Source organism: Xenopus tropicalis, chromosome 5 (assembly GCF_000004195.4).
Source record: "Xenopus tropicalis strain Nigerian chromosome 5, UCB_Xtro_10.0, whole genome shotgun sequence".
Lineage (NCBI taxonomy): Eukaryota > Metazoa > Chordata > Amphibia > Anura > Pipidae > Xenopus > Xenopus tropicalis.
Window position 1 is genome coordinate 1,351,374 of NC_030681.2, and position 14,611 is coordinate 1,365,984.

At 55.2% G+C, this 14,611-nt stretch overlaps 1 protein-coding gene across 2 annotated transcripts in view; it reads right to left on the minus strand.

Moving 5' to 3' along the window:
- Positions 1 to 2,126: 2,126 nt before the first annotated feature.
- The window catches only part of ptk7 (protein tyrosine kinase 7 (inactive)), a 41,890-nt gene continuing 29,405 nt past the window's right edge, over positions 2,127 to 14,611 (minus strand). For both annotated transcript variants that reach the window (XM_031902710.1, XM_031902711.1), the window contains exons 15-20: positions 11,772 to 11,912; positions 10,839 to 11,071; positions 8,110 to 8,184; positions 7,032 to 7,183; positions 4,726 to 4,904; positions 2,127 to 4,491 (exon numbers count right to left, since the gene is read on the minus strand). In XM_031902710.1, the coding sequence (XP_031758570.1) occupies positions 4,325 to 4,491; positions 4,726 to 4,904; positions 7,032 to 7,183; positions 8,110 to 8,184; positions 10,839 to 11,071; positions 11,772 to 11,912 (947 nt within the window). In that variant the 3' untranslated portion in view covers positions 2,127 to 4,324. The remainder of the gene's footprint in view (positions 4,492 to 4,725; positions 4,905 to 7,031; positions 7,184 to 8,109; positions 8,185 to 10,838; positions 11,072 to 11,771; positions 11,913 to 14,611) is intronic.

A 14,611-nucleotide genomic window follows, 5' to 3' on the forward strand; every position in this document is an offset into this window, starting at 1 on the left:
CTAGCCTCAACTCTAACCCTAGTCCCAACCCCAACCCTAAAGCTAGCCCCAACCCTAACCCTAGCCCCAACCCTAACCCTAGCCCCAACCCTAACCCTAGCCCCAACCCTAACCCTAGCCCCAACCCTAACCCTAGCCCCAACCCTAACCCTAGCCCCAACCCTAACCCTAGCCCCAACCCTAACCCTAGCCCCAAACCTAACCCTAGCCCCAACCCTAACCCTAGCCCCAACCCTAACCCTAGCCCCAACCCTAACCCTAGCCCCAACCCTAGCCCCAACCCTGACCCTAGCCCCAACCCTGACCCTAGCCCCAACCCTGACCCTAGCCCTAACCCTAGCCTCAACCCTAGCCCCAACCCTGACCCTAGCCCTAACCCTAATCTTAGCCCCAACCCTAACCCAAGCCCCAACCCTAACCCTAGCCCCAAACCTAACCCTATCCCGAACCCTAACCCTATCCCGAACCCTAACCCTAGCCCCAACCCTAACCCTAGCCCCAACCCTAACCCTAGCCCCAACCCTAACCCTATCCCGAACCCTAGCCCCAAACCTAACCCCAACATTAACCCCAACCCTGACCCTAGCCCCAACCCTAACCCTATCCCTAGCCCCAAACCTAACCCCAACATTAACCCCAACCCTGACCCTAGCCCCAACCCTAACCTTAGCCCCAACCCTAACCTTAGCCCCAACCCTAACCCTAGCCCCAACCCTAACCCTAGCCCCAACCCCAACCCTAGCCCCAACCCTATCCCTATCCCCAACCCTAGCCCTAACCCCAACCCTACCCTGTTGAGACAGTCACTTATGACGGGTAAGTTCTGTATAAAGGGGCACATAAAATCCCCCAGTGTCCCCTATAAAGCCAACCCAAGGCAGGTGAGGTAGGAGATAAAGGTATATAAATATACTATATATGCAAGGTATAAAGTAGAATATAAAAGTCAAATATACCATCTTATAAAATCACAAGGGCCAGACACGATAGTGCTGATTGGCTAAGCCCCTACATGCACTTAGTATTTGCCCAGCTGGAAGCCCAGAGCCACATACAGTTGTACAAGGGGCATCATATACTATTTAGATAAGGTCTGTCCTCTATAAAGGCTGAGACTGTCAGGGCCTCGTTGGAGGCCGTTAGTGACCCATTTCAGTTGCTGAAGCCCCCCAGGCTCCGTGTTTGATGAATAAAGCCTCAGTTATAGTGAGAGCCGTGTCTCAGGGGCTTGTTGTATAGTGAGGTTCTGATTGGTTAAAATTACCAACAGGGTCGGACGCCCCTTTCACAGGGGTCACATAAGACTATGGGAAAACACATATTTCCGACGGTTTTGGGAATCATTTTATGGGTGGGGGTCCCCCCTGTACATGAGGGGCTGTTATAGGGGCACGGCATTAGGGAGAAGCACTGGTCTAAGGTTCCTCCCTCGGCAACGGCCATAGCAACGAGGCAGCGGTGTATGGAATTAGTGGGGCGACTGGGTAGTGAGAGCCCTAGGGACTTACCCCCCGTCACTCTGTTGGGTGCCTTTACCCTGCCCGTACTCTACATGAGAGGGATAAACCCGGGGACTTACCTGCCCGTACTCTAGAGAGAAACTTACCAGAACCCCCAGAGCTTGCACTCTTTCCTGCCATTCACCATAAGGTTCAGTCGTGCCCTGGGGTTGGCAGCTTCCCATGGGCATCACAGTGTTATGGGCCCAGTTGGCCACACCCTCCAGCTCCATGTGTTTGTATCTAATTGGCCCATTCCCACCCCGTGGGCACCCACAGGGAGCAAACAGGAATAAGACCATGTGATCCTCATCTCCTTACTATACCCATGGTGGGGGCACAACCAACAAGAATGAGCCCAGCGCCAAGCCCCAGGGTGGCACCGGAGGAGATCAAAGTCACAACCAACCTGAGTGGCTCCTATGGCCAAACTACCACCCTATAGGGCGATGCCACCCTGACCCACAGGTAGGAAAAAGGCTGCTGCCTAGAGGAGGGGCTTATGGGTGTGGCTGACGTTTGGGAGGCGGAGTGTTTCCTACCTGTGGGAGGGGACATCTCACCCCCCCCGGCGGATCAGTTCCCAGTTGTTCTGTTGCAAAAGAAACAAACCCGGGGGAGAGAACGTTCTATAAAACAGAAGTCATTTATTATGTGCAATAGATAAAGGGAGAATATGGGCGGTACCGGTACCTCGGCCCAGTTATATAAATCCTACCGTTTGTATCAAACTCATAGTTATAAAAACAAATAATAAAAAAATGTTTGTAAAACAAAAAGAGAGGAGATAAGTCCTGCCCTGGCGGAGTCCTTCATGATACAGGCACTTAGTGTGAGGGGTAGAGGTTCTGCCAGGGACCCCCACAGGGGCAATTACATCCCAACTTGGGCCCCACTAATCCCTATGGCGTGGGTGTCAGCCACGAGACCAGTCGGGCCTGTAACAGAATCACAGGAATTATGGGTCATTGTAGTGACGTCACTCAGAGAGAGAACCCCCCGCAGGGTATTTGCCCTTAACAAAAAGCACAACAGCAGCACTGAGTGGGGTAACAGCATGGTGGGGTAACAGCCCTGGGGGGGGGGGGGGGCAGAGGGCCCGGGAGGAGCCAGACAGAAGGTCCAAGGGCCTGAGAGGAGAACAGATAGTACATCCTTCATCTGAACCTTGGGGCAAACATAAATGGCAAAAAAAAAGAACTAAATGCCCCGTGCTCCCACCTTGAAAGTGCTGAATCTCCTGATTCCAGTTCCTAGTTGCACAGTTACCCCTACATGGGCCAATTTGAGCATTGCCTACCATGAATAAAGGGCAAGGATCAATCTTGTCAGGGATAAAGGTCCCCCATGGACCAATCCGCCCATCTCCTGCCAGGGATAAAGGTCCCCCATGGACCAATCCGCCCATCTCCTGCCAGGGATAAAGGTCCCCCATACGCCCAGCTGCCCATCTCCTGCCAGGGATTAAGGTCCCCCATGGACCAATCTGCCCATCTCCTGCCAGGGATAAAGGTCCCCCATACACCCAGCTGCCCATCTCCTGCCAGGGATAAAGGTCCCCCATACACCCAGCTGCCCATCTCCTGCCAGGGATAAAGGTCCCCCATACACCCAGCTGCCCATCTCCTTCCAGGGATAAAGGTCCTCCATAGACCAATCTGCCCATCTCCTGCCAGGGATTAAGGTCCCCCATAGACCAATCTGCCCATCTCCTGCCAGGGATAAAGGTCCCCCATAGACCAATCTGCCCATCTCCTGCCAGGGATTAAGGTCCCCCATAGACCAATCTGCCCATCTCCTGCCAGGGATAAAGGTCCCCCATACACCCAGCTGCCCATCTCCTGCCAGGAATTAAGGTCCCCCATGGACCAATCTGCCCATCTCCTGCCAGGGATAAACGTCCCCCATACACCCAGCTGCCCATCTCCTGCCAGGGATAAAGGTCCCCCATACACCCAGCTGCCCATCTCCTGCCAGGGATAAAGGTCCCCCATAGACCAATCTGCCCATCTCCTGCCAGGGATAAAGGTCCCCCATGGACCAATCTGCCCATCTCCTGCCAGGGATAAAGGTCCCCCATGGACTAATCTGCCCATCTCCTACCAGGGATAAAGGTCCCCCATGGACCAATCAGCCCATCTCCTGCCAGGGATAAAGGTCCTCCATGGACCAATCTGCCCATCTCCTGCCAGGGATAAAGGTCCCCCATGGACCCATCTTGTTCCAGGGATAAAAGTCCCCTATGGACACATCTCATGCCAGGGATAAAGGTCCCCAAGGACCAATCAGCTGTTCTCGTACCAAGGGTAAATATCCCACAATGAACACCCTTTCCCGTACTATTTCGATAAAAGACACTGGAGGAGGGGAAAATAATGTGAAAAGAACGTTCCATGCCAAGGTCTCCACTAGGAATGGGGTCACATAAAGCAGCTTCGGGGGGCCCCCTCACCCCTTCCCCAGGGCTGTACCCCCTTGTACCGATAATGTAACATGATGGAGACTGAATAAATATGGGGGTGCATGAGACATACAATTAGTGTTAATGAGCTGATGCTTCTCTATGTACATACGGGCATCAGAGCGGGCATGCATGCTGCCAGGGGGCGGAGTCTCTGCTTGTGCTTGTGAGGGTTCCGCAATAGGAAGGAATGGAGACGAGTTCATATCAATCCCCCCGATCATCGGCCTGTGCTTTATATCCCGGTGTATATGGCGTGGGCACCGGTGCCAGCCTGGCAGCAGGGTCTGTGTGGCCAAATCTGCCTTTACCTGTAGGCATTTCCTGAGGCAGACTCTTTCTGGGGATGGCCGGCCCGGCAAGCTCACCCTTGGGTTTTGCTGCTGGAAGTTAAATCCCCGAGAGTGTTGACTATTTCACTAAAGGAGGGTCGGTCCTTGGGGCTGGGGGCCCAGCAGCGCTGCATCAGTCTGTAGATCCGGGAGGAACAGCCCTCGGGGGCCGCCAGTTTCAGGGAGCCGTTCTGTAGGCCTAGGGGGCAACACACAGCGTATTAGAACCCGGAGAGAAATATGGGACCCAGGGTAAGCCCCTCCCACTGCAGGGCGACACACAACGAAGGAACAGGAAGTTAGCAGGGCAACAATGGCTTCCCTCCATCCTGCGTCTGTGGCTAAACCTTCCCTGCCTCCAATACAATCAATGGGACTGAAGCCAAATTATGGGCGGAGCCTGACACCATTACTGGCACCACCAGCTACCTACCAGCAAGCACCTCCTCATCGGGCAGAGAGGTGTAGGGCAGCTCCCCCAGGGTGAAGACCTCCCACATTAGCACCCCAAAGGACCAAACGTCAGATTTGGTGGAGAAGTCGTCTTCCTGCACTGCCTCGGGGGGCATCCAGCGTAGGGGCACCTTGGCCTGGCGTAGGGGGTGGTACTCGCTGGGAGGGAAGAGGTGACAGTTAGAAACTTAGAACAAGGTGCAAGGGAAGCAGTTAAAGTCAGGATTCAACTCTGAGCCGTGTCGCAAAGGGGCACCTTAGCCTGGCACAGGGGGTGGTACTTTGGGCATAGAGGCGGTGACTGATAATATGGGATCCCCAGTCATTCATCCCAGGGTTCTAAACGGGCTCAGCTCTTCCCTTAATTTCCCAGGATTCATTGGGGTCTGGCATGGTGCCGTGAGACTGGTGAATTGCTAATGTGGTGCCGTTATTCACAAAGGGATTCCGTTCTCAGCCTGAAAACTATAGGCCTGTTAGTCTGACTTCAGGGGTAGGAAAGCTTCTGGAAGGGGTAATAAGGGATAGGGTACTTGAATACATTGCAGCTCACAATACTATTAGTTTGTGCCACATGGGTTTATGGGTAACAGATCTTGCCAGACTCATTTATTTGTCTTTTATGGGGAGGTGAGTAGGAAGCTAGTCTCTGAGATGGCAGTGGATGGGATTGGACTTTGCTAAAGCGTTTGATACAGTACCTCACAGAGGGTTAATGATCAAATTGAGGAATATTGGCCTAGAACATAATATTTGTAATTGGATAGAGAACTGGCTGAAGGGTAGATTACACAGAGAGGGGGGAAATGGAATAGTTTCTAATTGGGCCAGTGTGGTTAGTGGGTACCGCACGGTGAGGGCAGCGAGGAGGTTGGGGAATGCCCTGCCGGGGGTGTTGGGTAGGGGGTTCCCGAACCAATATGTCCCAAGGCAGGTGGGTCATGCCCAGTACCAACATGTCCCAAGACAGGTGGGTCGGGCCCAGTACCAACATGTCCCAAGACAGGTGGGTCGGGCCCAGTACCAACATGTCCCAAGACAGGTGGGTCGGGCCCAGTACCAACATGTCCCAAGACAGGTGGGTCGGGCCCAGTACCAACATGTCCCAAGACAGGTGGGTCGGGCCCAGTACCAACATGTCCCAAGACAGGTGGGTCGGGCCCAGTACCAACATGTCCCAAGGCAGGTGGGTCGGGCCCAGTACCAACATGTCCCAAGGCAGGTGGGTCGGGCCCAGTACCAACATGTCCCAAGGCAGGTGGGTCGGGCCCAGTACCAACATGTCCCAAGACAGGTAGGTCGGGCCCAGCACCAACATGTCCGAAGGCAGGTGGGTCGGGCCCAGTACCAACATGTCCCAAGGCAGGTGGGTCGGGCCCAGTACCAACATGTCCCAAGGCAGGTGGGTCGGGTCCAGTACCAACATGTCCCAAGGCAGGTGGGTCAGGTCCAGTACCAACATGTCCCAAGGCAGGTGGGTCGGGCCCAATACCAACATGTCCCAAGGCAGGTGGGTCGGGCCCAGTACCAACATGTCCCAAGGCAGGTGGGTCGGGCCCAGTACCAACATGTCCCAAGGCAGGTGGGTCGGGCCCAATACCAACATGTCCCAAGGCAGGTGGGTCGGGCCCAGTACCAACATGTCCCAAGGCAGGTGGGTCGGGCCCAGTACCAACATGTCCCAAGGCAGGTGGGTCGGGCCCAGTACCAACATGTCCCAAGGCAGGTGGGTCGGGCCCAGTACCAACATGTCCCAAGGCAGGTGGGTCGGGCCCAGTACCAACATGTCCCAAGGCAGGTGGGTCGGGCCCAGTACCAACATGTCCCAAGGCAGGTGGGTCGGGCCCAGTACCAACATGTCCCAAGGCAGGTGGGTCGGGCCCAGTACCAATATGTCCCAAGGCAGGTGGGTCATGCCCAGTACCAACATGTCCCAAGGCAGGTGGGTCGGGCCCAGTACCAACATGTCCCAAGGCAGGTGGGTCGGGCCCAGTACCAACATGTCCCAAGGCAGGTGGGTCGGGCCCAGTACCAACATGTCCCAAGGCAGGTGGGTCGGGCCCAGTACCAACATGTCCCAAGGCAGGTGGGTCGGGTCCAGCCCCACCCAATAACTTATCTACCCAATAAGCCACATGTGGAACCCTGGCATCAGGGGGACAGCACTTAGGGAGCAGCTATAGGAGCTTCATGGCGACACAAAGACCCTGGGCCCCTATTTACCCCCCAAGTACAAATTAGAATGACAGCATCAGCAGCCAGTAATGGGGGGCTCCCCCCACTAACCTGCTGTACACGTCCTTGCTCAGGCCCAGGGCAGAGACCTTCACCAACCGCTGGGCACTGACGAGACAGTTCCGGGCTGCAAGGTCCTTGTGCACAAAGCGACTGTTAGACAGATGCTCCATCCCCAGAGCCACCTGAGAGCAGAGAGAGACCTGCCACAAGCACAGACATGGGGGTAAGAAGGGGGTAAGAGCTTGGGGAAACAGTGGGGGCAATCCATGCACTGGCTGAAGTATCTGAGTGCTGGTGTGAATGGAGTTTATAGGAATGTGTGGGGCGACATCAAATCCCATCCCATAATATCCCCGCCTCTATCATAGGGAACCCGCCCTCCCATAATATCCCCGCCTCGATCATAGGGAACCCGCCCTCCCATAATATCCCCGCCTCTATCATAGGGAACCCGCCCTCCCATAATATCCCCGCCTCGATCATAGGGAACCCGCCCTCCCATAATATCCCCGCCTCTATCATAGGGAACCGCCCTCCCATAATATCCCCGCCTCTATCATAGGGAACCCGCCCTCCCATAATATCCCCGCCTCTATCATAGGGAACCCGCCCTCCCATAATATCCCCGCCTCGATCATAGGGAACCCGCCCTCCCATAATATCCCCGCCTCTATCATAGGGAACCGCCCTCCCATAATATCCCCGCCTCTATCATAGGGAACCACCCTCCCATAATATCCCCGCCTCTATCATAGGGAACCGCCCTCCCATAATATCCCCGCCTCTATCATAGGGAACCCGCCCTCCCATAATATCCCCGCCTCTATCATAGGGAACCCGCCCTCCCATAATATCCCCGCCTCTATCATAGGGAACCCGCCCTCCCATAATATCCCCGCCTCTATCATAGGGAACCGCCCTCCCATAATATCCCCGCCTCTATCATAGGGAAACCGCCCTCCCATAATATCCCTGCCTCTATCATAGTGAAGCTGCAATCCCCTTTACATCCAATTAGAAGAATCCCATGGAGCTGCCCGATTGGTTGTAGGGCTGATGGGTAAGGGGGGGCAGTAGGGTGGGGGTAGGGGAGAGGGTGCTGTATATGGGGGAGAAGTGAATTCACCTTGTGCTTGGAGCTTAGGGGCTTCGGCTTCTCATCTCGACTCCTGGAGATCCGTAGGAACTGCTTCAGATCCCCCTGCAGCACAAACAAATGGGGGTTACCCCTTATACTGGCATGTAGCATAGAGCAGAGAGGAAATTGGGGGGTCAGTGCTCCCTATAGGACCCACAGGTAAGTACCACCGGCAGGTACCATAGGGCAGAGAGGAAATTGGGGGGGTCAGTGCTCCCTATAGGACCCACAGGTAAGTACCACGGGCAGGTACCATAGGGCAGAGAGGAAATTGGGGGGGCAGTGCTCCCTATAGGACCCACAGGTAAGTACCACGGGCAGGTACCATAGAGCAGAGAGGAAATTGGGGGGGTCAGTGCTCCCTATAGGACCCACAGGTAAGTACCATAGAGCAGAAAGGAAATTGAGGGTGTCAGTGCTCCCTATAGGACCCCCAGGTAAGTACCATGGGCAGGTACCATAGGGCAGAGAGGAAATTGGGGGGGTCAGTGCTCCCTATAGGACCCACAGGTAAGTACCACGGGCAGGTACCATAGAGCAGAGAGGAAATTGGGGGGGTCAGTGCTCCCTATAGGACCCACAGGTAAGTACCACCGGCAGGTACCATAGGGCAGAGAGGAAATTGGGGGGGTCAGTGCTCCCTATAGGACCCACAGGTAAGTACCACGGGCAGGTACCATAGGGCAGAGAGGAAATTGGGGGGGTCAGTGCTCCCTATAGGACCCACAGGTAAGTACCACCGGCAGGTACCATAGGGCAGAGAGGAAATTGGAGGGGTCAGTGCTCCCTATAGGACCCACAGGTAAGTACCACCGGCAGGTACCATAGGGCAGAGAGAAAATTGGGGGGGTCAGTGCTCCCTAAAGGACCCACAGGTAAGTACCATGGGCAGGTACCATAGGGCAGAGAGGAAATTGGGGGGGCAGTGCTCCCTATAGGACCCACAGGTAAGTACCACGGGCAGGTACCATAGAGCAGAGAGGAAATTGGGGGGGTCAGTGCTCCCTATAGGACCCACAGGTAAGTACCACGGGCAGGTACCATAGGGCAGAGAGGAAATTGGGGGGGTCAGTGCTCCCTATAGGACCCACAGGTAAGTACCACCGGCAGGTACCATAGGGCAGAGAGGAAATTGGGGGGGTCAGTGCTCCCTAAAGGACCCACAGGTAAGTACCACGGGCAGGTACCATAGGGCAGAGAGGAAATTGGGGGGGCAGTGCTCCCTATAGGACCCACAGGTAAGTACCACGGGCAGGTACCATAGAGCAGAGAGGAAATTGGGGGGGTCAGTGCTCCCTATAGGACCCACAGGTAAGTACCACGGGCAGGTACCATAGGGCAGAGAGGAAATTGGGGGGGTCAGTGCTCCCTATAGGACCCACAGGTAAGTACCACAGGGCAGAAGTTGGGGGGTCAGTGCTCCCTACAGGACTCACAGGTAAGTACCACGGGCAGGTACCATAGAGCACAGAGGATATTGGAGGGTCAGTGCTCCCTACAGGACCCACAGGTAAGTACCACAGGCAGAAGTTGGGGGGTCAGTGCTCCCTACAGGACCCACAGGTAAGTACCAGTGACAGGTACCATAGGGCAGAAGTTGGGGGGGGGGTGGTCAGTGCTCCCTACAGGACCCACAGGTAAGTACCAGTGACAGGTACCATAGTGCAGAAGTTGGGGGGGTCAAGTGCTCCCTACAGGACCCACAGGTAAGTACCAGTGACAGGTACCATAGGGCACAAGTTGGGGGGGGGGTCAGTGCTCCCTACAGGACCCACAGGTACGTACCAGTGACAGGTACCATAGGGCAGAAGTTGGGGGGGGGTCAGTGCTCCCTACAGGACCCACAGGTAAGTACCAGTGACAGGTACCATAGGGCAGAAGTTGGGGGGGGGGGGTCAGTGCTCCCTACAGGACCCACAGGTAAGTACCAGTGACAGGTAACATAGGGCAGAAGTTGGGGGGGGGGGTCAGTGCTCCCTACAGGACCCACAGGTAAGTACCAGTGACAGGTACCATAGGGCAGAAGTTGGGGGGGGGGGGGGGGGGGTCAGTGCTCCCTACAGGACCCACAGGTAAGTACCAGTGACAGGTACCATAGGGCAGAAGTTGGGGGGGGGGGGTCAGTGCTCCCTACAGGACCCACAGGTAAGTACCAGTGACAGGTACAATAGGGCAGAAGTTGGGGGGGGGGGGGTCAGTGCTCCCTACAGGACCCACAGGTAAGTACCAGTGACAGGTACCATAGGGCAGAAGTTGGGGGGGGGGGGTCAGTGCTCCCTACAGGACCCACAGGTAAGTACCAGTGACAGGTACCATAGGGCAGAAGTTGGGGGGGGGGGTCAGTGCTCCCTACAGGACCCACAGGTAAGTACCAGTGACAGGTACCATAGGGCAGAAGTTGGGGGGGGGGGGTCAGTGCTCCCTACAGGACCCACAGGTAAGTACCAGTGACAGGTACCATAGGGCACAAGTTGGGGGGGGGGGGGGGGGTCAGTGCTCCCTACAGGACCCACAGGTAAGTACCAGTGACAGGTACCATAGGGCACAAGTTGGGGGGGGGGGGGGTCAGTGCTCCCTACAGGACCCACAGGTAAGTACCAGTGACAGGTACCATAGGACAGAAGGTGGGGACAGGCTACTAACTAACATGGCAGTTAAGAGAAGCAAGAGGGTAGAGGATTGGGACGAGATCAGAACCAAAAACCTGCTCTTCTCACCAGGTCAACATATTCCAGAACCATATAGTGAGGTTCTGCCTCGCGGCACTGCCCCACCAGGCGCACCACGTTGGAATGGTTCAGTTTGGAGAACATGTCCAATTCCCGCCTGAAATCCATCTGGAGCTGCTCGTCCCGGGTCTGTAGCGCCTTCACCAGAACCACCGACTCCCCCGCCGCCGAATCTGCACTGGGGGCCTTAGCCAGGAACACCTCCCCGAACTCACCCCGACCTGCCGGAGCCAACACACGGGGGTCACTTACTGTGCAACGGGGGGTACAGCACCCAAAGCTTGGGGAATGCAGGGGCACAGTAACATATAGGGGAGTAGAAGGTTATCGGGGCACAGTAACATATAGGGGAGTAGAAGGTTATGGGGGCACAGTACCATATAGGGGAGTAGAAGGTTATGGGGGCACAGTAACATATAGGGGAGTAGAAGGTTATCGGGGCACAGTAACATATAGGGGAGTAGAAGGTTATGGGGGCACAGTAACATATAGGGGAGTAGAAGGTTATGGGGGCACAGTAACATATAGGGGAGTAGAAGGTTATCGGGGCACAGTAACATATAGGGGAGTAGAAGGTTATGGGGGCACAGTAACATATAGGGGAGTAGAAGGTTATGGGGGCACAGTAACATATAGGGGAGTAGAAGGTTATGGGGGCACAGTAACATATAGGGGAGTAGAAGGTTATGGGGGCACAGTAACATATAGGGGAGTAGAAGGTTATGGGGGCACAGTAACATATAGGGGAGTAGAAGGTTATCGGGGCACAGTAACATATAGGGGAGTAGAAGGTTATCGGGGCACAGTAACATATAGGGGAGTAGAAGGTTATCGGGGCACAGCTTTGGCTTTAAAGAGAGCGAATGCCTGGAGGAACATAAGAAAGAGAGGGGGGGGGGCAGCACCCACACACATTCGTACCAAGGGTGGTGATAGGGTGCAGACTGGCACGTGGGAAAGTGATCTTGTCACCAGAGCTGTGCCTTTTGTTGCCCAGTGTGGTGAGTGGAACCTCCTCAGGGATCTCAGCCGTGGTCTGGCCATTCTGCAGCAATGTGCCACCTGGGGAGAGACTGGGTCAGCCAACTGTGCCAATATAGTGCCGCCCCCCACTGCCCCTTAATCTGCTCATTAGGTGCCAATATAGTGCCGCCCCCCACTGCCCTATAATCTGCTCATTAGGTGCCAATATAGTGCCACCTCCTAATCTGCTCATTAAGTGCCAATATAGTGCCACCCCCCATAATCTGCTCATTAGGTGCCAATATAGACCACCCCCCATAATCTGCTCATTAGGTGCCAATATAGTGCCACCCCCCCATAATCTGCTCATTAGGTGCCAATATAGTGCCGCCCCCCACTGCCCCTTAATCTGCTCATTAGGTGCCAATATAGTGCCGCCCCCACTGCCCCTTAATCTGCTCATTAGGTGCCAATATAGCGCAGCCCCCCACTGCCCCATAATCTGCTCATTAGGTGCCAATATAGTGCCGCCCCCCCACTGCCCCATAATCTGCTCATTAGGTGCAAATATAGTGCCGCCCCCCCACTGCCCCATAATCTGCTCATTAGGTGCAAATATAGTGCCGCCCCCCACTGCCCCATAATCTGCTCATTAGATGCCAATATAGTGCCACCCCCCCACTGCCCCATAATCTGCTCATTAGGTGCCAATATAGTGCCGCCCCCCACTGCCCCATAATCTGCTCATTAGATGCCAATATAGTGCCACCCCCCACTGCCCCTTAATCTGCTCATTAGGTGCCAATATAGTGCCGCCCCCCACTGCCCCATAATCTGCTCATTAGGTGCCAATATAGTGCCACCCCCCCACTGCCCCATAATCTGCTCATTGGGTGCCAATATAGTGCCGCCCCCCACTGCCCCTTAATCTGCTCATTAGGTGCCAATATAGTGCCACCCCCCACTGCCCCTTAATCTGCTCATTAGGTGCCAATATAGTGCCGCCCTCCACTGCCCCATAATCTGCTCATTAGGTGCCAATATAGTGCCGCCCCCCCACTGCCCCATAATCTGCTCATTAGGTGCCAATATAGTGCCACCCCCAATGCCCCTTAATCTGCTCATTAGGTGCCAATATAGTGCCTCCCCCCACTGCCCCATAATCTGCTCATTAGGTGCCAATATAGTGCCGCCCCCCACTGCCCCATCTGCTCATTAGGTGCCAATATAGTACCACCCCCCACTGCCCCATAATCTGCTCATTAGGTGCCAATATAGTGCCGCCCCCCACTGCCCCATAATCTGCTCATTAGGTGCCAATATAGTGCCGCCCCCCACTGCCCCATAATCTGCTCATTAGGTGCCAATATAGTGCCGCCCCCCCACTGCCCCATAATCTGCTCATTAGGTGCCAATATAGTACCACCCCCCACTGCCCCATAATCTGCTCATTAGGTGCCAATATAGTGCCGCCCCCCACTGCCCCATAATCTGCTCATTAGGTGCCAATATAGTGCCTCCCCCCACTGCCCCATAATCTGCTCATTAGGTGCAAATATAGTGCCGCCCCCCACTGCCCCTTAATCTGCTCATTAGATGCCAATATAGTGCCACCCCCCACTGCCCCATAATCTGCTCATTGGGTGCCAATATAGTGCCAACCCCCACTGCCCCTTAATCTGCTCATTTGGTGCCAATATAGTGCCACCCCCCACTGCCCCTTAATCTGCTCATTAGGTGCCAATATAGTGCCGCCCCCCCACTGCCCCATAATCTGCTCATTAGGTGCCAATATAGTGCCACCCCCAATGCCCCTTAATCTGCTCATTAGGTGCCAATATAGTGCCTCCCCGCACTGCCCCATAATCTGCTCATTAGGTGCCAATATAGTGCCGCCCTCCACTGCCCCATAATCTGCTCATTAGGTGCCAATATAGTGCCGCCCCCCACTGCCCCTTAAGCTGCTCATTAGGTGCCAATATAGTGCCTCCCCCCACTGCCCCATAATCTGCTCATTAGGTGCCAATATAGTGCCGCCCCCCACTGCCCCATCTGCTCATTAGGTGCCAATATAGTACCACCCCGCACTGCCCCATAATCTGCTCATTAGGTGCCAATATAGTGCCGCCCCCCACTGCCCCATAATCTGCTCATTAGGTGCCAATATAGTGCCGCCCCCCACTGCCCCTTAATCTGCTCATTAGGTGCCAATATAGCGCAGCCCCCCACTGCCCCATAATCTGCTCATTAGGTGCCAATATAGTGCCGCCCCCCACTGCCCCATAATCTGCTCATTAGGTGCCAATATAGTGCCTCCCCCCACTGCCCCATAATCTGCTCATTAGGTGCCAATATAGTGCCGCCCCCCACTGCCCCATCTGCTCATTAGGTGCCAATATAGTGCCACCCCCCCATAATCTGCTCATTAGGTGCCAATATAGTGCCGCCCCCCCACTGCCCCATAATCTGCTCATTAGGTGCCAATATAGTGCCGCCCCCCACTGCCCTATAATCTGCTCATTAGGTGCCAATATAGTGCCGCCCCCCACTGCCCCTTAATATGCTCATTAGGTGCCAATATAGTACCACCCCCCACTGCCCCTTAATCTGCTCATTAGGTGCCAATATAGTGCCGCCCCCCACTGCCCCATAATCTGCTCATTAGGTGCCAATATAGTGCCGCCCCCCACTGCCCCTTAATCTGCTCATTAGGTGCCAATATAGTGCCGCCCCCCACTGCCCCTTAATATGCTCATTAGGTGCCAATATAGTGCCGCCCCCCACTGCCCCTTAATATG